At 36.0% G+C, this 23,584-nt stretch overlaps 3 protein-coding genes across 8 annotated transcripts; 1 reads left to right on the forward strand and 2 right to left on the reverse strand.

The window, feature by feature from the left end:
• Positions 1–278: 278 nt before the first annotated feature.
• LOC105664182 (BTB/POZ domain-containing protein 10) lies at positions 279–4,336 on the reverse strand. 6 transcript variants are annotated; one of them, XM_076529892.1, is made up of 8 exons: positions 4,128–4,336; positions 3,710–3,772; positions 3,482–3,604; positions 2,712–2,828; positions 2,256–2,393; positions 1,916–2,187; positions 1,499–1,696; positions 279–1,251 (listed from the first exon to the last, which is right to left on the reverse strand). In XM_076529892.1, the coding sequence occupies exons 1-8, from the start codon at positions 4,244–4,246 to the stop codon at positions 782–784; spliced, it is 1,500 nt and encodes a 499-aa protein (XP_076386007.1). In that variant the 5' UTR covers positions 4,247–4,336; the 3' UTR covers positions 279–781. The 6 variants fall into 6 exon arrangements, with proteins under 6 accessions (XP_076386007.1, XP_012152989.1, XP_076386010.1 ...); XM_012297599.2 differs by having other exon boundaries at positions 3,707–3,772; positions 4,128–4,334; XM_076529895.1 differs by lacking the exon at positions 2,712–2,828.
• A 769-nt stretch (positions 4,337–5,105) lies between these two features.
• Positions 5,106–6,178, forward strand: LOC100883867 (nurim homolog). Its single transcript, XM_003708430.3, has 3 exons — positions 5,106–5,363; positions 5,478–5,958; positions 6,038–6,178. The coding sequence occupies exons 1-3, from the start codon at positions 5,231–5,233 to the stop codon at positions 6,159–6,161; spliced, it is 738 nt and encodes a 245-aa protein (XP_003708478.1). The 5' UTR covers positions 5,106–5,230; the 3' UTR covers positions 6,162–6,178.
• Positions 6,179–6,281: 103 nt separating this feature from the next.
• Dhc16F (Dynein heavy chain at 16F) lies at positions 6,282–23,461 on the reverse strand. Its single transcript, XM_012297643.2, has 62 exons — positions 22,994–23,461; positions 22,808–22,892; positions 22,619–22,739; positions 22,225–22,375; positions 22,012–22,153; positions 21,644–21,883; positions 21,413–21,569; positions 21,239–21,341; positions 20,995–21,178; positions 20,696–20,865; positions 20,224–20,625; positions 19,919–20,150; positions 19,700–19,849; positions 19,514–19,642; positions 18,774–19,454; positions 18,550–18,696; positions 18,317–18,493; positions 17,893–18,210; positions 17,680–17,790; positions 17,470–17,606; positions 17,213–17,403; positions 17,020–17,135; positions 16,787–16,932; positions 16,579–16,724; positions 16,383–16,515; positions 16,103–16,319; positions 15,910–16,044; positions 15,668–15,853; positions 15,404–15,605; positions 15,141–15,322; positions 14,848–15,071; positions 14,570–14,778; positions 14,229–14,484; positions 13,954–14,145; positions 13,672–13,896; positions 13,342–13,597; positions 13,083–13,273; positions 12,815–12,987; positions 12,574–12,757; positions 12,336–12,507; positions 12,093–12,254; positions 11,857–12,033; positions 11,590–11,786; positions 11,273–11,518; positions 10,979–11,216; positions 10,622–10,924; positions 10,383–10,568; positions 10,155–10,327; positions 9,689–10,049; positions 9,395–9,628; positions 9,195–9,335; positions 8,941–9,131; positions 8,422–8,867; positions 8,147–8,347; positions 7,986–8,084; positions 7,784–7,926; positions 7,545–7,715; positions 7,300–7,479; positions 7,140–7,235; positions 6,879–7,079; positions 6,676–6,793; positions 6,282–6,604 (listed from the first exon to the last, which is right to left on the reverse strand). Exons 1-62 carry the CDS (start codon positions 23,167–23,169, stop codon positions 6,375–6,377), a joined length of 12,243 nt encoding a protein of 4,080 aa, XP_012153033.2. The 5' UTR covers positions 23,170–23,461; the 3' UTR covers positions 6,282–6,374.
• Between the last annotated feature and the right edge of the window lie 123 nt (positions 23,462–23,584).

Raw genomic sequence — 23,584 nt, forward strand, 5'->3', positions numbered from 1 at the left:
GATCGCATACGCGCCTGCGTTTTCTCCATGTTACGCCTTCGGGATCTCTCATACTCCTTTTTCCGAATTACTCCCGATGCTTTCGATCTCTCACGACATTTACGATTCCCACTTTTCCCGTACGCGAACGTCTCTACTTCGCGTCTTATCGACTGTAATCAATTGAAGTTTCCTCCTTTCCGACGCATTTGCTTATTGTTTAAATTGATACGCACACGTAACATTGTTATAAACGAATATAGGTAAAGAATGATGGGTGTAGAAAACAAGAAAGCATAGACTCGGAAACGGTATTCAACTTTATTAATCGTATAAAACGGCAAGTGTTGTTCGCAAATATCAACGAATCGTTACTTTGTATTTGACAAGTAATTAGAAACGTTTAACGTTACATACAAAATTGAAAAAGTCGCGGCGGACATTTTGTTAAACTAGATGAACATCCACAAGATGCGATAATTTCACTATGTATCATTTTGACTGAGTCAAAATCAGACCTGCCTAACCCACAAGAAACTTTTTGTCTTGTTCGAAGCGCGCTTTTGTAGTCAAGCAATTTCGTTCAACTAATATCGAGTGCTTACGGTATAAAAATATGGAAAATATGATAGAGTTTTCTCGTTAGAAAACCAACGATGTTCAAATATGACTACCCAATTAAATGAAATTGTGAGATAAGCGAGTCTGACTAACTTTAAAAATTGACGCAAGAAGAAAGCAGTCCATAAATACTTGGTAACCGAACTTCGTGCCTGCTCAGTCTATCTTGTACACTTAACATTCATGGTAACTCGTCGGGTGGTATAGATCCAAGGTCTTGATCGGCCGGTAAACCTATGGCACCTTCAACGTCGGCGTCTGAACCGACTGGTAGCACGATTTCTGGTTGAGGCACTGGGTCTGCTGCTTGCAGGAGACCGATCGCAATAGGATTTCCACCAGCATCTAATACTGGATCGGCAGTAGCTTCAGCGAGATTCGTCACAGATTTAGATTTGACGCATTGAAAATCGACGTGACGACTTTTCGCTTCTTCTTTCTCCCAAGACATGTGAATGAAAGGTCTTTGAACGTAATTATAAATTACTTCGGCCCGTCCACCGGCTCTTTTCTTCACTTTCTCTTTGTACGTAGGGTAACCTTCGATGCCTAAACGAATCTTTTTCAAACCTCGTTCTTTCATTACTTGCTTGGCCACGTCTCTATTTTCAATATATTTAAAGAACCGATACATCGCAGTGCTGTTGACAGCTGTGAAAACATACAAGAATTTCGTTATAAAACAATGAAATGAACAGAGGCAGCATATTTTCTTTTAAATAAAGTAACACGTGAAATTCCATGCTGATCGGAAAGATGCTTAATATGTTTAACAAAGTGTTAAAGAGTGTAAACGATACAATTATCGATTTCCTATTTTATATATTCAATATACCACAGCGTGGATATATATTTTGAACCTCGATATTGTAAAAAGAGCTAACTTTCACATACGTACTTTGCGAATATTCTTCTCCCATTTGTGGTGGATATTCTTCGTCCCAATCAACGATATCATCTTCCAATAAGACAACGATGTGACACTCGCGGTCGCCTCTGCGTGCGCTGTTTACCATCAAGGGCAATATCAAGTCCTCGAGGAACACTTCAAATTGGCACCGCGCGCCTTCGTTAGATAACTCATGTAATAATCCCCCTATAATAAATTATCTAATTTCTAGAGCTCCTGCCATTAAATTACAAGCAAATGTCATGCTTTTTTTGAAATACTATATAACAATAGTTTACACAAGATACTACCATAAATTGTCATGGCTTCTACTTGCTTAGAAAAGTTCATCAAATATAAGAAATAACTATCAACTTTATCATTTCCTGATTTTATTAATTTTACGTGTTAAAATACTATACTTACTTAAATTTTGACATTTTACTGTACTGGCATCAAATGGAACGAGAAGATAATCGCAGGCTTCCCGTAATTCTTGGACAGCAACTGTCGGCGGGCATCGAATTACTCCACCCTTGTAATAATCGAGAATAGCTCTAAAGACCATGGCGGATATACCATCTGCAACCTCATATTCACCGCGTTCGTTCGGTTGAGCATATTCAACGCCAGAACTAAACATTCTACCTAACATCGTATTTGGATATGCAGTGAATAATGCGGGATCAACAATGAACCTAGAAATAATTTTTAAATTAATTTTTTATGTAAAATATTATTCAAAGTTATGTTACATAATATTTACCTAGTATTATCAACGATAAGAGTAATGCGTTCATCACTAGCTTGTGGGTTGTTTATACCAGTAACAGAGCCAGAAGATGGTAAATTATCTCTATTTTGACTTTGTTGACTTTTTCCCACACCAACTCCAGAGCAAAGTCTGAAGAAAAATATGTTCTAAGTGACTACTGAAGATCACTTAATATTAATACCTACATAAAACAAACAAATTATAACTAATAAACATAGAAAGCCATGTACAATCCTAAGTAAATTTGTAAATAAGACCTACCTCTTATATATTGATGTCTGGGCTCTTGTTTTAATAATACAGAGAATAAAGATAGAAATGCATCAAAATATAAAAATATCCAAACATTTTGTATTATCAAATGATAAGTTGAAATTATTTTATTTTTCAAAAAGAGATGAAGCAAAAGTTTCTCTTTATAATGTTCTGTTAATTTGTAAATATTACCTGTTTTGTTGACTAACATTTGTATTTTGTCTGCCAGAATTGAAAGAATGACAGTGCCTTTCACTACTTCCATCCCTTTGCACCAGACAAGATTTTGGTTTGGAAGATCCACCACAACTACATGCAAAACAACAACATTACCTCCCTAATGTTTGCATTCAACAACAGGCATTGTGTAGTATCTACCGATTCTAAAGTAACGACCAATTAAAGTTAATGGTTAAGTGTATGTACACAAACATTCAGTTATAATAATTTTTTATTTTAATTCAATTTCTAGATTGCAAAAGTGACATATTTTTATATCTTAAATACTTTTCAACATCTTCTCAACAAAAAAAAAAATAAAAAAAAAAAATATAATAAAAAACATGTAATTAAAGCAAAAGTGAAGTTGTATAATATAAAAAAATTCTATAAATTTTTCAATAAATAACATGAAACATTAAAGTAGATTTCAATTACATCATTCTATTGCTTTTAACTAATCTTTAACTAATGAAACAATGAAGCATGCATACAACATACTGCATTACAACGATCCTAATGTACATGCTGTAATTTAAATATATAATAGTTTAAATAAAGTAGTTAAAAATGTAATGAATTAGAGATTAGATGTTACAGTGTCATCGCTTGATTTAATTTTTCTACTTTATTGAGACAGGAAGCTGATAATGTAAAATACTTAAAATATCTATGCCTTTTTGTTGTTATATTGTAACAAATATTATACTTATTAATATTTTTGAATATAACAAACGTTATACCTCATTCTATTTTTATAAATACGATGTTGCCCTCTGCTACCTGTTTCTTTGTCTGTTTCTGTGTCACTGCTGCTATCTTGTACATAATTTAAACGATCAGCAGGGTTTGACATCTTGGACCAACTGTGAAAATATGTTAAAAGTTAAAAGTAAAATATTTCGTGCAACAAGATATATGTAATATACATGTCTAGAATTATTTTATATTTATTTATGAATAATTACTACATGTTTAAGAAACTTCTTAGATCTTCATCTTCTATTTCTTCAATTTCATACCTAGTGGCATACCTACACATATTATCAAGTATATAAGAACATTAGGTATATAAATGCTTAAATAATACAATGATTATGCAATAAAAATTAAATTGGATGCATAGAAATTTCTAGTATTCAAAAAATAACTGTTACAGTTTTTGTTTACTGTTTATATGAGTACATTCAAACAAAATATTTAAAGAAATAAATGCACAGCATACTTCTTAAGTATTTATTCATAAAAGATATAATAAAGTTACACACAAATTGTAATTTACCCACTGTAACAACAATTAACTTTGTTATTATTAAATTACAAAACATTATATAGTTTTATAGTTTCCATAAAATATTTTTGTATAAAAAATACGTTTTAAATACTTACAAATTAGATATTGATAAGTACCAGCCAAGTTTTTTCAAAAGCCAGTTGGTTGACGTGCAAATTTCCAAACCACACGATTGAAAGTTAACCTGACCTCTTCTTTTGACGGAAAGTTGCATTCCAAACTGATGAAACAGATAATACGAAACACCACGGTCATAGATGACAATTCATTCCGACAGGCGTTGGCTGATCTTTCGATTATAATGATTTATTCAAAATTTAATGTATTAAGATAAGGGCAAAGCAAATGACGATTAATAAAGGTCATCAAATTCTATTTTACGTAAGGATTTTACTATAAAAATGATCTTATTAGTGTGTTACTTACGTATTCTAACACGCCCAGTGTGAATGATATTTAAAATAATACAATTTCGCGCCAAGACTATGTATAGTGTATTTTGTAGAGGAACTATAGCATCTAGTGACGAATTTTCGTTTATACTGCGCAGGTCTACTCTGATTGGTTCTAATGTGTTCTATAAGTAGGGGTGGAACACAAGTGTGGCGGGTGTTGCTGTTATTTGGTATATTTTCTTTATTATTATCCTTTCTCACGGATATATTTCATGTTCCGTAATAAAAGTTGAAGCTGAGGCTGAAATCAGAGCTTAGATTTGGCTTCAACTTTTATTATAAAATGCTCATCTATTTGTGTAAACATGTATACCTATGATCTTTCCATCTGTTCATATACTTTTATTCACCGTGTATATAGCCATGAAGTGAAAAGCATTACAGATTGGTACCGCGCAAGTGGTAGAGGATCTTTTGTGAGATGCGCGAATTTTTACGATTCTCTTACGAAACAAAATATAGGTTAAAGCATGAACAAGATATAATGTAGACTTATCACGCAATGTAAATTTCTGTTCCACGATCTGCAGGCCACATAGCTAATTTGAATAAATATTTGTATCTAGTCTATATAAGTTTCATGGCAGCTAAGATCTCTGTAAATAAACAACAGTAAGATATTTATAGCTATGTAAAATTATTATCAATAAATTGTAATTACATGTACTGTGTGTTGGTATCATATTTACAATGTAGAGTAATTATAAGTTGAGTTAGTGATTGAACGTATTTTACTTTACAAAATGTTTGTCAAATGTGTCAGCGTACTGACGTGCGCTGCAAGCTTTTTGTATACGTTTTACATTTTATGTAATCTGACATATTTCTTATCAGTTCATAACGAAAACAAAGAAATAATCATTTCATCTCAAAAAGGTAATTGACAACAATTATTAATAGCGTTAGTAATTTAACAAATGATTTGGTTATATATTATTTTAAAAATAAGTAATGATGTCATTTATTTTATTTTACAAATTTATATTGCAGATGAAAATGTTGATTCGGTATTATGGTTGTTGATAATAAATATGTTTGTGTTAAGTGTTTTTATGTTACAACACTCACTTATGGCTACTGATTTTGTGAAACATTTATTTTGCAAATTTCATATGGATTACATGGAAAGAAGTATTTACAATGTTGTCAGTGCTATGGCCCTTCATTTATTATTTAATCAGTGGCATACTATATCATCATTTACGTTATGGAATATCAATACATCATCTAATAGTAGTACATGGTTTATATTTACTGCTATTCATGTATTAGCTTGGTCCATAATTTATAGCGGATGTTTAATGATGGATATATCTGAATTAACTGGGATAAAGCAAGTATATTATAAGTTTTCATCAAGACCAAGTCCTATGGTAATGAAATCTAAAGAATTGTTGCGATATTACTCCCATATGAGACATCCAAGCTTAACAGGATTTCTTATTGTTCTATGGATATATCCCTATATGACGTAAGACATTTATAACTTATAGTTATATTACCATAGTCATATCAAAGGTATATAAATAGTTGATTTTTAATGTTTATAGATTAGACAGATTATTATTAGCTTCCATACTTACAATATATATGGCTTTAATGTGGACCATTGACAAGGAAGACTATAATTATCATGCTAATGTTGTAAAAAGAAAGCAGAGAGAATTATTTTAATAGCAATTAGTAAATGTTGTTTTGTATTATCAATGTGTTCATTGTGTTTAAGTTACACAAGTTTCAGTATAACTTTTCTAATAACGCTTTATATTATAAAGAATGTATTTAATACAAATATTTAATAAATATGTATTTATACAAATAGCATTATAAAATCTATACAACTTTTAATTATTATAACTACTTTGTTACATAACATTAACATTAACATTAGTCTATGATTTCTATCAGAAGAGCTGTCCCTTTCAAAATCCAATATGCCTGCTTTTTGGCAGATGGAAGTAAAACTGCAATAACAAAATTTGTACTGTGCCCTGTTGTAGATAATACACCTGCTCTTACAGCTGTTTTATATAGCGGTGAAACATATCTTGGATCATCTTTTGGTAGTTCTAATACTGGATTTATGTGTATAACTGGAAGTGATGGATGCATTTCACCTGAAATTGATGATTTGATCATTTATCTTTTCAGTATTATATAAAAAATAATATAATCTGAAATTCTTTACCTATATTTGCATCTACTAAAAACATAGATTCAAAATCCCATCTACCAGCATCAATAAATAGTCCATGTATCAGAACTCCATCTTCTGGTACTTGTAAATTTTGATATACTTCTATTACCTATAAATGTATAAATAATTGCTGTAGGCAATAATTATTACTGTTGTAATAATTCTTATAAAATATTTTACATAACATATCAGACCTCCTTATGAGCTTCTCTGTGCTGTGCTTCAATGTCTTCTTGATCAAGAACCACTTTAGTGGCAATAAAATCCAATTTCAAGTGATCGATAGGAGTATTGTATTTTCTTGCACAAGTTTGCATCATACCAGTTAAAAATCCTTGTGGAAAAGACAAGCCCGAAATCCAAAAAGAAATCGGCTTTATATCGATTAACCAGATCTATAACATATAATGATTATTGAAGTTATTGTTATTTTTGTAATTTTTCAATATTTCTACTTGAATAAAATCGATCCGGAGTTCTAAGTTTCTTATCCAACTTCCCAATTTCTTCAAAGACGGATAGACGTTTACATTATGCCACATCTGTGGTACCTAGTTTATACAAATATAAAATTAAAAAAGACTGCAAGGTATTAAATTAGGTTGAAATTAATACCTGATTGTTAACAAAAGCCATAAAGACTCCTTCTAATTCTTCAGACATTACAACAAAACCTTTGATAGCACGTTGTAAATTTTCTAGCGATATATGTATTTTCTTCAGTAATATATTGTATCTTTCTACTTCGTGAACGAGAACAGTAGTCAGTGATGGATGTCTTCCCATCGAATCTCTCTGCAAAGACAAGATAACATTGTTTAATCTACATTCAATTGTTGTACTTTCTGCCGTTTGCTTACTTTCAAGTGCTCTGGATTACATTCCGTAGGATCTATTTTTAATTGAATTCTGTTTTTGATCATTTCCGCCATTTCGTATGCTATGTCCGAACTCGATGCATCTTGATCAATGCCGGATTCTTTTGGCTGGACTTCCAGAATAGTGTTCAAAATAAATTGTGCTTCTTTCAGCTTTCATGGTAACAATTACATCAGTTAAATTATCAGCAAATACACATAATTTATCTGCTTAATTATACCTGATAAATAGTGTTTGCATTCTCGTGCATTCCGAAGATTTCCGGATCGTCGATAATAGGAAACGTTTCTACAAAATCTTGATACTCTTGCAAAGTATCATAATTGGGGCAGTAATATTTTCCAGATTCCGAATAAACGTAATCTGAAAAACGTTGTATTAGTGTATTATTTACAAAATTTATTCTGCTTAAAATATCTTACTGCTCCTCAAAGTTTTTGGAGAAAAGAATATGTCTAGGATCGTTTTCATACATCTTAAATCCCAGTTATCTGTCACTCTACCTCCATATGTGATCTCCCCTAAAACAAGTATACATAGCTATTATTCTTACATTTCTATCATTCATATACACTAAACATACCAGTAGTATAGATTAAGGCATTCCAAGGTATACGATCGTAGCAGCAAAATATTTTCAGATTCAATAAGCAGCACTCCCTGTCACTGTCATTAAATTCATAAAGAATATTCCACCCTAACGGGCCAAACTTCTTTCGTTCCTGGATAATAGCATGAAAGAAGCAAATTCCAAATATAATTTTGCGCCAGTCTTTTCCCAAGTCTGAAATGAAAAATCTCTAAATCATTTGACAGTTCTCTCTACTATTCTGACAAAGACACTTGATTTTTCCTTACGATGTTCTTCAAAAAATTGGTCTTCCAAATCGTGCAGTGCTCTTTTGATATTCGCTTTCAGACCTTTGGGCGGCTCGTTTGTAACTTTGACCGCGTTCTGAAGAACAGACACTGGAAAAGCTTTGCTTGGCATAGAACTTAGAAACAGTCGAAAGTCCTCGTGAATCACACCCTCTGGTTCTTCGGCGATTTGCAATATCAGCTGCTCCATTTTGATCATCCACGAAGTAGCCAGGTGACAGTTTTGCAAAAATACCCATCTACCTTCGATGGTGCCGGTTCGTAGGTGTCCTTCTGCAACAGGTCCTTGTCCTTGTCCTAAAGATATTGAATCGTACTTGGTAGAGAAACCCATTTCGTTTGCAAATCTTAAAAAGCCACTGAAAGGGTCTGATCCGGTTGTCAGTATAAACACCAGTGGTATCTTGTTCGACGTGTCTGCGAACCTATGAAAATTGTGTTGCAAATCATTGTTTATTTCTATGTGTATACGAAATAAATTTGGATTTAATTAAATACAGAAGTTGCAGCGAAGCCATGGGTGATTCCACGAATTTCTTTCCAAGATTTCTCGACACGTAGGCCGTGATTGCAAAAATCAATTCTTCTTCTTTTAACGCTTTCAACAACATCAGCTTCTCGATATCGCTCAATGTTGTATCCCAGTTATGTGTAGCCCGGCTTGTATTTGTAGGGATCACATTGATTTCCTAAAAGAAATCACCCCGTGAGATCTAAAAGTGCAATGAAAGTTAGAAAAGGTGAATAATTACCGCCTTAAAATATCCAAGATTTAATTCAATTTTCTTGAACAAATCGTTTAAAATATTTTTGAAGACGTCAAAGTTTTCCGCCAGGTAATTAGCGCAAGACCACATATGAACCGTCAACGTTGGATAATCTGGAATTCCTTCCTACAAAATCGATCGAATGAATATTGAAGATTAACGATGATTTTTTTTCATCGAAATACCTTGGTGGTATGTGCAGCCCCGCGTATCATAAAATTCCACTGTGCTGGCGAAACGATTTCTTCGTTAATGTGTACCGCAATGCAGAGCATGAAACTGAACACCAATTTGTGTTTTTCGAATAGTCCACGCGAAACATTCGTATAAATAGCTAATGTTATTTCGTTCAGTAATATTTGCAGACGCTCTTGCAAATCCTCTACTTTTTCGCTCGTGTCGATTACTATATTAAATATCTGGAACGAGAAATGAAGCGTGTAGCCCATCATCGACGTAAACTTCATGTAATTAAGTACCTGGTTGAAATATTTTAACGAGAACTGGTACATCGGATCTATGACTGCAAGATTTGCAACTACAAAGTACAGTACTGATCCTCGATTCGCAATCGACCGATATTTTTCACGCGCAACAGATATCTTCTCCTCGGTCGCCTCGCTTTCTATCAATCTTGTTGCGATGATCGCGGATGTTTCCTTGCTGTCATTCAAAGTTTCTATGAGATCTTCGTTATCCAAAATATCGTCTCCTGAACTGTACAACAGTGTCAGTATTCTGTCCTCGATGCTCAACAATTGGCCTTTATCCGCATTGATTTTCGTTATCAAATCGTTTCTCATTTCCTCGAGGTCCGGTCTTTCAAGACGTACGACGTCCCTATACAAATTCGAAAGCTATTTAATCTTTTGCGGTATAATTGAATTGTACATTAAATCCTAAATAAAAACAGGTGGTCTGACGAATACAGACTCATTCACTTACGCTAGTAATTGTTCTTCGAGACCTCCCATGGTCACGGTGAAATTCACTATTGTCACTTTGATACAAATTTCTGGTAAGTAATGAGGATTTGCAAGTTTCGTCGTGATATACAGTTTAAAATTCTGATCGTACTCGACGTCGGTGTCGCCAAATCGTATTAATGTCCTGCCACCCTAAACATTACGATATATTACAAACAGATCATACGGTTTTACAAAATATATGTACTAGGATAAAAAGTTGTTTGAGCAGGATAGGTTCCAGATTCGGATCCAACACTTCTCCCACTTCTTGAAGCAGTACAGGCATCCCAAGTCTTATAGACGTTTCCAATATTCTTGAGAAATTCGTGTCTGTCAGTTTGCATATTTTCAAATTGTTATCTTGTTCCATGTTCCGTATCCATCTATTCGCCTGAATAAACATAGTACTGTAACATCTTGAACGGGACAATTCAAGGTAATTACTTGTTCTTGTGGATCGATCATCAGAGGCCAGCGGCTAGCTTGCGTCACTAAAATAGCGTTCTCCGTGCTGACTTTGTCTCTTGGCAAACCGTGAGTATTCCAGAGACGAATTTCGTAAGGATCAGCCAATATCGTAATAAGATTATAATTTTCTGTGGTCTTTATATCGTAGTTTTTGCAGTTGGTCAACCATGTTTGTAACAATTCTTCTCTGTACTCGTTCGTGAACGCACCTAGGTAGGCAAGTGCTCCAGCAGCAACCAGTATATCACCAGTTAAATTAACCATTTGTTTGTCAAATCCCTAAAAAGTCAGAAGTAAAATAGTGTTCTATATTATATTTTGTAAGAATCGTACAAGTGTCGCTTGTTCCCATCGAATTCGTTCGTCCACCAGCGCGGACGTAAGTCTTCCTGATCTGTTTAATCTTGCCTCTACCAGTTCCATTTCGGACTCCAACTTGTTCAAATTATCCAAGGCTGCATCGTACTGTATTTGTAGCTGTTTAATCTTGTCCTCCACTTCAGCTAGTTCTTTCTGTTTTTGAGCCACCACTGCCTCGATCGCTCGCAATTCTCCCTCAGCTTTTTGTAATCTGTGCAAGTAATTAATGAGTTCAACGCGTAGTAATTAATATTACACAGAGTTTACCTCTGACGCTTTGGTTCGACCACTCTATAAATCTTGGCGTATCCGTCTATCGCTCTCACCCAAATGCACATCGACTTGCAAGCTTTGCTCTGTCTGGCTACCAAATCTGGTTTAAATTCTGGATGATTGATGTAGTATTGCAGGTTATTTAGTAGCCTGTCGCTTATTTCATCCGTGGGATACGTGAGCAAACGATCCAGGAAGTGTATGTCACCTAGGACTAACTTGGCACTTGGCCAGTCGGTCCTAACATCAATTTTTGGATTAGAAGAATGTTACATTTTTGAACTGTTACATTGTTACTTAACGAAACGTACTTTTCACCCAGTAATAAGTTAACCGCCTCCATTACCAAACGGACTAAATGAGGCGGTTGATTGAACACGCGAATCTCACTGATATCACTCTTATTCAAAGCCTCCAGTGCCTTCTGAGCTTCCAGCAAAGCTGGCATCGCTGCCTCTAAATCTTGTCTAGCGTCCGCTTCTAAAAGTGCTGTTTCTTCAGCTTTCACCTAATAAAGTTTAACGTTATAATGTGCAATATAGTTGATTTATCATTTACTTCTTGCATGCGAGTCGTACTTTTGCTATTGCTTCTTCAGCGGTGACCACGTGCTTCACCTTATCAACTTCAGCTTGCTGTTTCGCCAGGATTTTGACTAATTTCGATACTTCGTCCGTGCTCGTTTTAAGTTTTGGGGCAAGCACGACTAAATGTTCCTTCATTACGCTCACCATTTCGTTAGTCTCGTGAAGTTTCTATTTAAATAATGAGTATTTATCTTCTGACTTCTTTGGAATACTTTGATATTACTAACATTTAAGCCATTAGCGATTTTAGTTTTCAGTAATTTTATTTCTCGTTCCTTCTTTTTCAACGTGGTCTGAAATAGCTTCAAGAGTTCTAAGTAACTGCTTGGCGTAGTGTAATATCTTCGACGCATTTCCAGGAAGAATCGAACTGTTACCTCTTCCACTTGCTGTAATTTTAAGATTTTCTTCGATATTTACATTTATCGATCTCGTGATCATTTATGACTTCCTATTAGAAGATAAGGTACCTCATGAATCAACACGCAAATGTTACTTAAGGCCATAAGCTTGGTCTGATCATCTGGTACGATGACTTGGAGAGAATTTTCTGCTACCGACAGCAGGGCTTCTCTTGGCCATTTTGTGAACCAATCGATGGTGCAGCAGTTTACTAACGATGGAAACATACGGCAACGATGTCTGTAAAACCCAAAAAAAACTTTCTTCGTTCGTAACTCGATTGACTAGCCTCTGTAAAAATCTGACCTAAATGCATCGCCTATAGGACTCATGCAAATCATCAAGTGGAGCTGATTTCTGACTCTTCCAATAAAGAACTGATAAATCGCGTCTCTGTTTGCTTCAGGGATGCCTGCTTCTTTCGCTGCCGGTCTCGTAGCTATGATAACTTTTTCAAGCTCATCCGCTTCGTACAGATTCGGTACTTCACCTGCAGATTATTGTTTTTGGTTACCGTAGAATTGTTTCCACGCATCGGTAAAGCTACCGGTATTGAGAGTATTATTGATATCCTCCAAGAACTCTTCGAGCACAATTTGAGTATCGGTGAATAAAAATGTTGTGTGTTTAGCGAGTGTGCCCGGCTCGAAATAGAAGCGTCGGAGATCTTCGTTCCATGCAGCTTTATCGTACGTTCGAGTTACTTCGATGTAATAACACCTGAAAGCATTCGATACTCTAGCCAAGAACTTCTGACTCACGCCGGAAGATATTATATTATGTAAGATACAATGTGGGTAATTTATGTTACAAACTTGTAGCCGTTTAAATGAGAGGCCAATTTCGTTAGACTCTGTTTTCCCATTCCACCGACGCCGACCAGCAATCCATTGCCTCGTTCGGATCTAAGAATCCTCGCTAGTCTACAAACGTGCTCTATGGCGTCCATGAAGAAAATGATTTGCATTTCTTTGCCAACGGAAAAGCAATAATCTTCCAAGTATGACTACAGTTTTTAAAAATAAATCAATATTTGGGATATTGATATTGTGGAATGAAGATTTAACAAGGCACCTCTAAAGTGCTTTTAACGTATGGAATGTCCGTAAGCTCTTCGTAAATGCGTTGTTCTCTCGCTGCTCCGAAAGCCATGAAATCACCAAATAACAGTAACGGTGGTTTCTCGATGATGGCTTCGTCCGGAAGTCGCACCACCTCCGTGCCAAACGTACCAATGGATATATTGTTTAAAAGTTTATAGAAATAACTTTTGTCTTCTACGTTGATTAGTCGGTCATGGAAGACTCGGAGACATTCGTGATAAAAGAGTCTAAAGAAATAATTCAATTCTATTAGCGTCATTATATTTTTAAGATAATTTTCTGCAATGTATGACGGATGTACCTGTACATTTCAATCGGTTGCCTAACAACTGTCGGATCGACTTGCATGATACCTTGTATGCACTTTGACAAGTCACGCAAGTTAAAAATGTAGTGACTCTTTTCTGGAGTTGGTAAAAGATCTGTTGCGATTCTTCGATACACGTCCACTGTCGCGTTCACTATTCTGTCTCCAATTTGCCTAACAGCCTCTACAAAATCTTCCAGGAAACCGTTTATAATTGCCCTGGCAAATTAACTTTGTTACCAATCCAATTTTACACGGATATTCTTTTATAAGTACTTGAAAATTCCTTTGAGAGAAGTTTCGGTTGGTGCTGGAATAAGTAGCATTGCAAAATGTCTGACGAATCTTGGTGTTAATGGATTTCTACCACCTCCAGGAGGAGCGCAAGCAACAGTAAAGACGACATCTTCGATGTCCTTCCAGAATAATTTTTCTCTGTCGTACATTCCTCGAAAGTCTAACAATTGCCTGTATGGTTTAATGATTGCGTTTAATTTTATATTAATTTATATTAATATATAAGAGTCTATAGGTGATTAATGTAATTATACCGCAAAAGTTCTATAGGCGGTTGAGACCCATACGTATCCAGTCTGGGCATATTGACGTCATCAACAAACACGCAAACTCGTTTTCCAATGGGAGCGCCTAAAACAGTTCTCTTTCTTTTCTCCAATTTCAGTTCCAGAATTTCTTGCGTTCGACCACTGCTTGTTTGAGCCGAGAAAATTAACGTAATTGGCACCCACAGTTGACTGTGTTCTAAATCTGTCAGAACTACCTTTGTTATTACTGATTTTCCAACTCCTACAAAAATAGTCCAATGTTATGTAGGTTTATGTAAGCATGAAGAGATTGCAAAATGATGGTTTGAAGAAGATATATGACTAACCAGTATCTCCAGTGAAAAATACAGGTTTATTCGATTCAACTAGTTTCTTCATAATATAACCAAATCTTACGGTATCCACTGTTGGAACCAGAATATCGAAAAACGGTACCTCGCTGTCATAAACAAACTCTGGCATGATATCCTGCCAAAGGTCTAATCGATGGGCCTGGACGTTCACGTATAAATCCCATAAATCTGTCGAAGGCAAACTGTAATCAAATGCGAAAAGATTGTGCATTCACTCGTGGATGTAAAAGTTCGGCGTAGAGATTTCTTACTAAGCATCCTCGTTTTCATCGAATTGTTTTTTCACAAAAGCTTCGAACGCATCTCGCGAGGCATCGTCAATATTTCCACCGACTGCCCAGAGATAAGTAATAACAAAGACTTGAGTTAAGAACATTCTAATCCGTGATTTATCCGTAGTCTTCTCTATCGCATCTGGTTCCTTCAGAATACACTCTATGAGCGAACAGGTCATGGTTGCTTTGCTGATGTCGACCTATTAATATACAGAAATGTTACAAATGTTTTGTTCTAACTTTCGTACAACAAATTAACACATTTCCACCTGTGCAATAGGATAGTCGCAATTTCTACTGCAAAATATTAAACCCGCATCGAGATAATTGTCGAATAGATCTAGAATTTGTGCTTGATGTTCTGGTTTAATTGTGGCTTCAGGAAGAGTCGTCACCCATGACTTTACGTAAGGCATCCACTTCAACTCCATGGGATCCACGTATACCATTCCTTGAGAATACGAGAAGATTAAACCCCCAAGTCTTAGAATCAGTCACAATCCTTGAAGAAGTTATGAAATATTCTTGATACCGCAACGACTGACAGTGGCGGGAGATGCCTGTGCAAGATCCATCACCTCGAAAAGCATACGCATGTACGGAGTAAACTTGATTCTTTCCGAATTTGCCAAACACAACATTTTATTATCATCCAAGACGGTGTTCATGTTCTCTATCCATATAGCGTCGACAGGGCCGTCGCACACGATCCATTGATGTTCCTCAGTGGTGAACTGCATGTTTAAAATAGTTATCACATTATATCAGAATGCTGTGTTTCATGATAACTACTAACGGAGCAAGCGTGCCGAACTTTGGACCCGATTAGACCATCGTGCCACTCATTGGTCATTATATCTACTTCTCCGTATAATTCACCAATCGTGATTGCTTTGGGATTGATCACGTACATGTGGACGTGCTGATAACATTTTCCAGGCACACCCATTTCATGGAGCCTGTTATACGTATTGGCAAGTGTCTAAAAGGGAAATAGTTTTTAATTAAGGTTCATTATGTGCAAAAGATATTACTTACTCGAAGGACCGTAGTCTTGCCTGAACCAGTTGGTCCAACTAACATTACACCGTGCCTTACTTGTAAGCACTCGTGTAACTGAATAGCTTTTCTTACGGTGCACTCCTCTGGCTGCAAATTGGCTTCTTCCAGCTCCTAAAAAATGTATTTTATGAATAAAAAAGGAATTGAAGAAGATGAGTTTGTATTTTACCGTGATAGCAGTTTCTCTTAGGATACCATAGTCTTCTTCTGGGATGACAATGCCTGGGAAGAGATCACCCACGATACCTTCGAACAATTCAGCATCGTCGCGCAAAAACTTTGGTATATTGCTTTCTCGTAGAGCTCTGATTAAAACAACGTCTTCTGGCTTGTCAGGATTATTTCTCTTAAGACTGCCAGCCATTACCAGCACGCTCTTCACGGCTCTTAAAGAAGAAAATTTCTTTGAATAAACAGATCAGTTATATTAATAAATCACTGTATAAAACCTCATTCCAAAATCGTAATGATCCTGTTGCGAAAGCTGTTCACTGCTGAGTGTGTACATGAGAGTCATCTTTTGCGATAGTGTTTTCGACGATTCGAATCCTTCCGAGTACAAAGTGACTTCAGCGATCAATTCTGTATCGGAAAAATTAGGTTAATGACCTAATTGAAACTGTTATTAAGGCTGATTATACGCACTGTAATCTGGAACCATCATTGCGAATGGTCGGAACAAAGCCTTCAGATTATCAGGTAATTCGGTGCGCCCCGCATATCCTGGGTTCATGGTGATGAAAGTTGCACAGGACATCACCAGTTTTATCATTCTTCCTTCGAACATGAATCTGAAAATAAAGTAACAGTTTTTGTATTCTCTACAGCCCATTATTTTATTGTAACAGCTTACTTGGCAGCTCTAGCAATCTTTGCATTTCTAATTGTAATTAATTGTTGAGCTATTACAGAAAGTACTTCTATATCTATCCTATTAAATTCATCGAAGCAACACCAGGCTCCAGAGGTTGCAAGTCCAGAGAAGAATCTACCCATCATCTATAAAATATCATTTTCTTTTGATTGACTTCACATTTTAACAATTTTCAGATTATTTTAAAAAGCCAACAAGCTATTATTTCGTACTCTGTAATCAAGTCCCTCGGAGCAGTTAAACACTACACACTGAACAGCGACTGCTTTCGCCAAATCCTTTGTCGTTTCTGTTTTCCCGGTACCAGCAGGACCAGCAGGAGCACCACCTATTCACACAATTTAAATAATTAATTACAGTAGCGCAGTGTCTCTAGATTGCCATTGTCAAACCTTGTCATTGTACCTAAATCTAGTTGCAGTGCTCCCATAAGACACAAGTAACATTTATCCGTGAGAGGAGTTATGACGAGTCTCTTTTGAGCACCGAGATATTCATATCCATACAAATATTCGGCGTTGCTCATACGCGTTAGGCAGTTATCGACTTCGTCGTCCCAATAATATCGTAATGCTTTTACCCAATCAAAACTCGTACTGGAATATATATATACATTAAAAACAAAAAGAATTAAATCGTCGCTTTATAGTATGAATTGTTACCTGGAGGATACTTTATTTTCTACCAAAGTTGTGACGATATCTCTGGCATGTACATCTATCGTTACTAAATTAATTATAACGTCACGGATCAGGGGTGGCAATTCTCCTCTCACCATTGTTGCTAATTCGCTCAAGTCCTACAAAATTAAGAAAAGAAAAGGTTTCGTAATAATTACTAGTAAAACTCGAAGAAAGCAAAATATACTGAACGGAGAAACATTTCTCTTCGAACGCTTTCATCTTTTGGAGCACGTTTTCGGGTGATTCCAGGATCAGATGGATATTTCGAGTCCAATATATTTGTGAAACGGTAAGGACTATCTGGAGAAGACAAGAGGAAGGTGAGTATAAAATTGATTAACTTTCTGCTTTCGTTAAAAGAACCTGTTTTATTACAGACACGTTTATAAATAAAGAAGTAACCTGAGAAGGATGCATATATATAAATAATCCGCGTCCTTTCGCCGCGAAGTCTTTAATTCCTTCTTTCATTCTGCTTCTCAAACTCGAGAACATAGCTTCCTCGACTCGACCTAACCAGTTTTCGACGTTACCCCTAGCCCTTAGACCTTTTCCAAGAGGAACTCTTTCTCCTTCGGGCGAGAGCATCGCAACGATGTCTGTCGTCAAGACAGTTTCTGGTTCTTTGTCGCTTTCGCCTTCTTTCGTGCCAAATTCCAACCTATATATCGCATCGAAGCACTTCTGCAAATGTCTCTGCACTGCATGTGGATTTTTCGTCTATTGTACAACAGTTGATCGTTTAATTCCATGTTTACAGCGTGTGTACTATTATTTTAAAACGAAACGAGAAACATCAGTTTGTTTTTCCCTTTCTGATCGATACCTGTGCCAGGATTTCCAACAATTCGTCATTGGACAAGAAGAAAAATCGAGGAAATGCAATGCGTTTCGTCTCAAGATAAGCTTCCAAACACTTCATCACTTCGTCTAACATTTGGTTGTTTGCTTCGAGCGACTCTAACAAGCCTGGCTGAGTACCGGCTGGCATAGCCAAAGGGGCCTAGGAATTATTTAGACTTGGTGAGAACTTTATCAAACTACTGTTAAATTACACACCTTAAAAGTTCGTCTCATAAGGTCCTTCCAGAATCTATCAACGTCGATGAACAGTTTCGCTTCCATCGGAAGCTGTCGCTGAATATCTGGAGCAGAAAATATCGCCTCCAGATACATCCACTGTTGCTGCAAGTATTGCCACGCTTCCTAAAATCGTGTAAACCACTAATTAACTAAACGATAATGACAAACAAACAATTTAGAGTTTAATAAAAGTTTCGTACTAAGGTAACTGTGAATAAATCCAACTTCTTGACCCATTTTTCAACCAGGGGTTGAATGGGACCAACATGACGAGATGCCATAATAGTTTGAAGATTAATGTTGCTCTCGTCCATCGCAGTCTGAACATCTTCTAGAGAGCCTATAATGAATACATCTTTCCCTTCTCTATGAGGTACGATAATGAAGGTCAGCGTCTCCCACAAGTTAACGACTTTGTTCAGCATATTCTCCAAATTGGCTTCAGAACTAGCAGCTGCGGCAACTTCCATTAGTTCATTGGGTTTCAGGAATGCACCCAGGTTTTCAAACAGGGTCCAGGTTATCTTCTCATCCGGTTTGAAGGTATAGTTCAATATAGCTTGGATCTTCTTCCAGTGTCTGTCTCTTAAGTCTGGAGTTCTCAGATATCCCAGAATCGGTAATTTGTTCCTAAGCAACTCGACGTTTTCCTTCAAATTTGGTAGAATATTGTTCGGTGGCAAGCCTCGTTCCAGCTGAATAATATTTTTCATGGTTTGCATCGTGAACGAGGTGACTTGTTCAACGTCCAAAGCATCGAAGTCGCCTGTGTACCACTCGTAAACAGCTTCCTCCCAAGAGGTCAGACTTTCCCATAACAAAACTCGCAAGTTCAACTCGTTCCTTACTTGATCTAAGCTGTCGAACCTCGTCTGTTCGAGCTGCAAAAGTAAAATTATGTAACCAAAGTGATTAAAATGGATCACAGAAAATACGATACCCTAAATGTTCTTTGATACGTTCGATATTGTTCAGCGGCAGTCGCGCACACTTTCAATCGGTCGTCCAGTTCTTTCAAAGTACTCAAACAAGCATCCACGTTACTCGCATAATCCAAAAGCCAAGGTTGCTGTTAAGGAAAGAAAAATTATGATCATATTTCTAAAAATATGTCCTTTTGCCGTACCATTATTTCCTCGTGAATCTCTGATATTTTTTCGTTCAGTGCAGTGATGTCTTTATGAAGCTGGGAGTTGAATTTGTTGATCAGTTTTGGTCTCTCCTCTAATTTATTTTCTACGGCCAACCGCAAACTCGTGAAATGAGTCCCAATACCCTATTACAATATTATAACATTTAGAAGATTGTTATCGTACTCGAAAGGTCTTTGTAAAAGTATTTGTACCAAATAATTCGCCATGTCGACAGATGGTATAGGAAAGTCAAATTCTTCCATCGTGTCGTATAGCTCCTTCACGTAATCTAATTGAGATTCCATCTCGTCTACTTCTTGCTGAGCTTTGTCCACGAATTGTATGTACTCCACGTATTCTTCTGTTGTCACTGGATGAGATTCGAGATACTTGACATTGTCGATTGCTGTCGTTAATAAAGTTTCAACTCGGCTTCTTCCTAGTCTGAACGCAAGCGGAACAATTTAGGAAAATTTGTTTGAAGCGATGAAATTTCTTTTTGGAAAAATATATTCACCCAGGCATAACAGCTTCGATGACTCCTAATTTACCTCTGGGGGCAACTTCAACGGCGTTCTTGAACCGTTCCAGTTGAATGAGGAAGATACCCAGTGGCTGAACATCGATCACTGTCTTGATAAGATCCACTTCCTTCTTATAACGAATGCTCCACTCCCGGAATAATTTGCAGTCCCGATTGTCCCGAATAATGTTTTCATCGAACGTCGTATCCTCCATATAAAACTGCTGGATATCCCTGAATCGTTGACAGTATAGTTTCACAGCATTGAAACTCGTCTCCCAAATTTCATCCAACTCGACTTTCAACGAGTTTAAGAAGGGATCCATTTTAAGAACAGTGTGACATTCTGGAGGATTCCCGCAAATACGTTCCTCGATCTTATGATTGATCATTGGCCTCGAACAAATATACATTAAATCTTATGATTTCCATTTAACTTTTCACTTCTGACGAAAATCAATTGTACCTCGTGAAGGAATGGAAAAACTGATCGGAGAGCAGAGGTTTGATAGCGTACAAGTTCTCCTCCCACATGTTCTGTATGGTTTCTATTACGAAACGGAAAATGCTCTCCGACGGATCCATGACAATTTCTGAAGAGGGTAAAATTAGCAAATCCACCACGAAATATGGTACCTGTAAAATGGCATCGTTTCACAGTTTATTCTTGCATAATAGCATGGTTAAGATAATCCCCTTTTTCCCCTTAATCCAGAAGACCATTATTGCATACAGTTGCAAGTTAATTTAGCATCTTGAAAATACCTGAACACGATCTGTTGAGAGGCGATTTTCTTTTAATACAATGTCAATTACATCGTTGCTCAATAAATCAGAATCCGGCAAACATTTCGTATGAACCTTCAAAGCATTCACAAATTCTTGATACGTGTGTAATAAAAGGGAGTGCATCATGTTTACTTGCATGTAATCGATCAAATGAATGAAGCTATAATACAAAATATTTTTATAGATAGAATAAAATGTATTGCAAGGGCTAGCGACGTACCAAGAAAGTCTATAACATTTTTCCCTCTTCCGTGCCTGCTCGATGTAACTCATTTTAAGAATACCATCTTTTGGCATTTTAAATTTAACAGCACCGAACTCGCCTACACAGTCAAGTGAAAGTTACTGAATAAACAAGATATCAGTAGCAATCATTACGTTTACGTTTATATACCGAGTTTTCCGTATGCGGTTTGTTCTATCGTTATGTTGGAGTCATCAGGTGTATAGCCAGCTTGCAATAAAGAACCGAGGCAAGCGTTATTAATAATATCTAATGCTAAGCTCCTATATTCGTCTAATTTCTCTCTGAGTGCTTCCAGTTTAGTAAACTAGAATGAAAAAATATGTCAAGGCCATCGTGATATTTGTTGCAAATATATTTTTTTTCAATGCATATGGTTACTTGTTTTTCTACGAAATAAAACAGCAGAAACTTTTCAATAACGGTATCGTCGAAGAAACTTGAATCCATGAAGACGGAGCACATCGATTTAATTTCTAGTAGAGCTTTACTGAGAATCGCATCCGATGTGAAAAGGTTTTCTCTTAAAAAACTTTTCGCTCGCACGAATTTCTTATACTTAATCCACTTTTTCCACATATAAAAAGCTTTCCACTTTCGAAACACGACGAAAGTTCTTATCTGGAAATAGGATTTCAGAATAGTACTTTGTTACGATACCGTAACTTAGTGATTGTAGTTATATAATTTTTCTATAAGTAATTATAAATAATTATTGTATAAAGTAACATAGATCGTTCGTTAATTACTTGTAGTAATTTTAAATAAAATATATATTCTCTTTCCCATTGTTCGATAGGAGTAAAACTCATTTCATCTGGACTGTGTTGAGTTACGCCATTGACACTGATAGTCATGTAAGTGTCACCTACGTCTTTGTAATGAACAACTCTGAAACAAATTACAGTACATTAGCCGCGTTCTTTTTTAACATCGCACGCGATTCGGAAAATACATATTACTTCAAAGCATAAGGAGTAAAATATTTCGAAGACTGCTCGACTGCATAAACCATATAGTAGAATCCAATGCTGGGATCGTCCCTCAATCGTTGAATCAATTCCAGTTGATCGACTAGCGGGGGTGCATCAAGATCCTTTAGCTTTCTCTTCACTGTTTTTGGTAAGAAAAATACATAATTAATGCAACAAAATTTTTATTACGATAAACAACTCGGAAAGAATCGAAAAATTCAAATTTTTAAAATACTTTCGAGCTCTTCTGCTTGATGGCGCACGCACATTTGCGCCAAATGCAAATCGCGGAAATAATAGAATGACAATATCGACTTGAATAAATAAAGCACTGTATGTTTTTACTGAACAAATAAAAAATAATATTGCATAAACATGTTACCTATTGTTAGTTTCGGTGCAATGTCGCCTCCTATTTCCATTTTCTCTGGGAACGTGGTTGGCAAATGATGCGGTTTGGTTACTTTTTTTGTAATTCTCTCTTGATGAGCGGTAAACCCGGTCTATAAAGATATTTTCATTATACATTGACTGAAAGTGAATGGAGATAATTTTTGAAAAATATCTTTACCAGTGGTTCTCGAGTTTCCGGTTTGTATTCGATTCTTTCGAGTAACTTTTTGTGCGGTATAAAGAAAGGTATTTCATCTTTTTTCCTGTATGAAAATTTTTAAATATACGTGCACTGACATCGGTATTTTCTTGTATTAAGTTTTTAAAAAATATTAATAATTGTTTTAACACGTTTCACGGTTACTTGTGATAATCGAGAGGAGGTTTTCGACACCATTTGAGCTCCACGTTGCTCAGAAGAGGAGCGTCCTGCATGATCATCTCTTCACTCTTTTCTACTCGTTTAAATTTAGATTGCTTGCTCGAGTCATCATCTCTTATTTTATGTTTTAAAGATTCCTGATCTTTGTTTTGATCCATTTTTCATACTTTCGTCACGTTAAACTTTCTAACACTTATTGACTAATTAAGTATCGATCAAACAAAACTAATAAGATAATTTCTAAATTATCTATACCTGTAAGTTAATGCAAGACAAATTAGCATAAATTAATAACAGATTTATGTCTTTTTATTTTGAGTAAATTTACTCATGAAATGAATTATGTGAATACAGCGATCAGTGCCGTAATGAATGTTCAGGATTCTACAAAGCGAGCTGTCGAATTTAAAAATAACCTACTGGCACGCATTTCTTTCTAATACGTCATTGCGATTTTCCGCATAATTTTTATACAAATACTTAACAAAATATTGTTAATTGATAATTTGCACGGAAGACCTTGGTACTGATATGACATATTGATCAGTGTACCGGCGACCTCTATGATTGGTA

Source organism: Megachile rotundata, chromosome 3 (genome assembly GCF_050947335.1).
Source record: "Megachile rotundata isolate GNS110a chromosome 3, iyMegRotu1, whole genome shotgun sequence".
Taxonomy (NCBI): Eukaryota; Metazoa; Arthropoda; class Insecta; order Hymenoptera; family Megachilidae; genus Megachile; species Megachile rotundata.

Excerpts from the sequence above, each read along its gene's own strand:
- LOC105664182 (XM_012297599.2), bottom strand. The coding sequence starts at position 4,246 with ATGCAACTTTCCGTCAAAAGAAGAGGTCAGGTTAACTTTCAATCGTGT. Across the intron at positions 3,605-3,706 it reads AGAAGTTTCTTAAACATGTA|TTGGTCCAAGATGTCAAACC; the intron begins GTAATTATTCAT and ends ATATTTTCACAG. Across the intron at positions 2,394-2,711 it reads AATGTTAGTCAACAAAACAG|ACTTTGCTCTGGAGTTGGTG; the intron begins GTAATATTTACA and ends ATTTTTCTTCAG.
- LOC100883867 (XM_003708430.3), top strand. The coding sequence starts at position 5,231 with ATGTTTGTCAAATGTGTCAGCGTACTGACGTGCGCTGCAAGCTTTTTG. Across the intron at positions 5,364-5,477 it reads AATCATTTCATCTCAAAAAG|ATGAAAATGTTGATTCGGTA; the intron begins GTAATTGACAAC and ends TTTATATTGCAG. Across the intron at positions 5,959-6,037 it reads TGGATATATCCCTATATGAC|ATTAGACAGATTATTATTAG; the intron begins GTAAGACATTTA and ends TAATGTTTATAG.
- Dhc16F (XM_012297643.2), bottom strand. The coding sequence starts at position 23,169 with ATGGATCAAAACAAAGATCAGGAATCTTTAAAACATAAAATAAGAGAT. Across the intron at positions 21,342-21,412 it reads AACCGCATACGGAAAACTCG|GCGAGTTCGGTGCTGTTAAA; the intron begins GTATATAAACGT and ends TTGACTGTGTAG. Across the intron at positions 17,404-17,469 it reads GAAAATAAAGTATCCTCCAG|TACGAGTTTTGATTGGGTAA; the intron begins GTAACAATTCAT and ends TATATATTCCAG.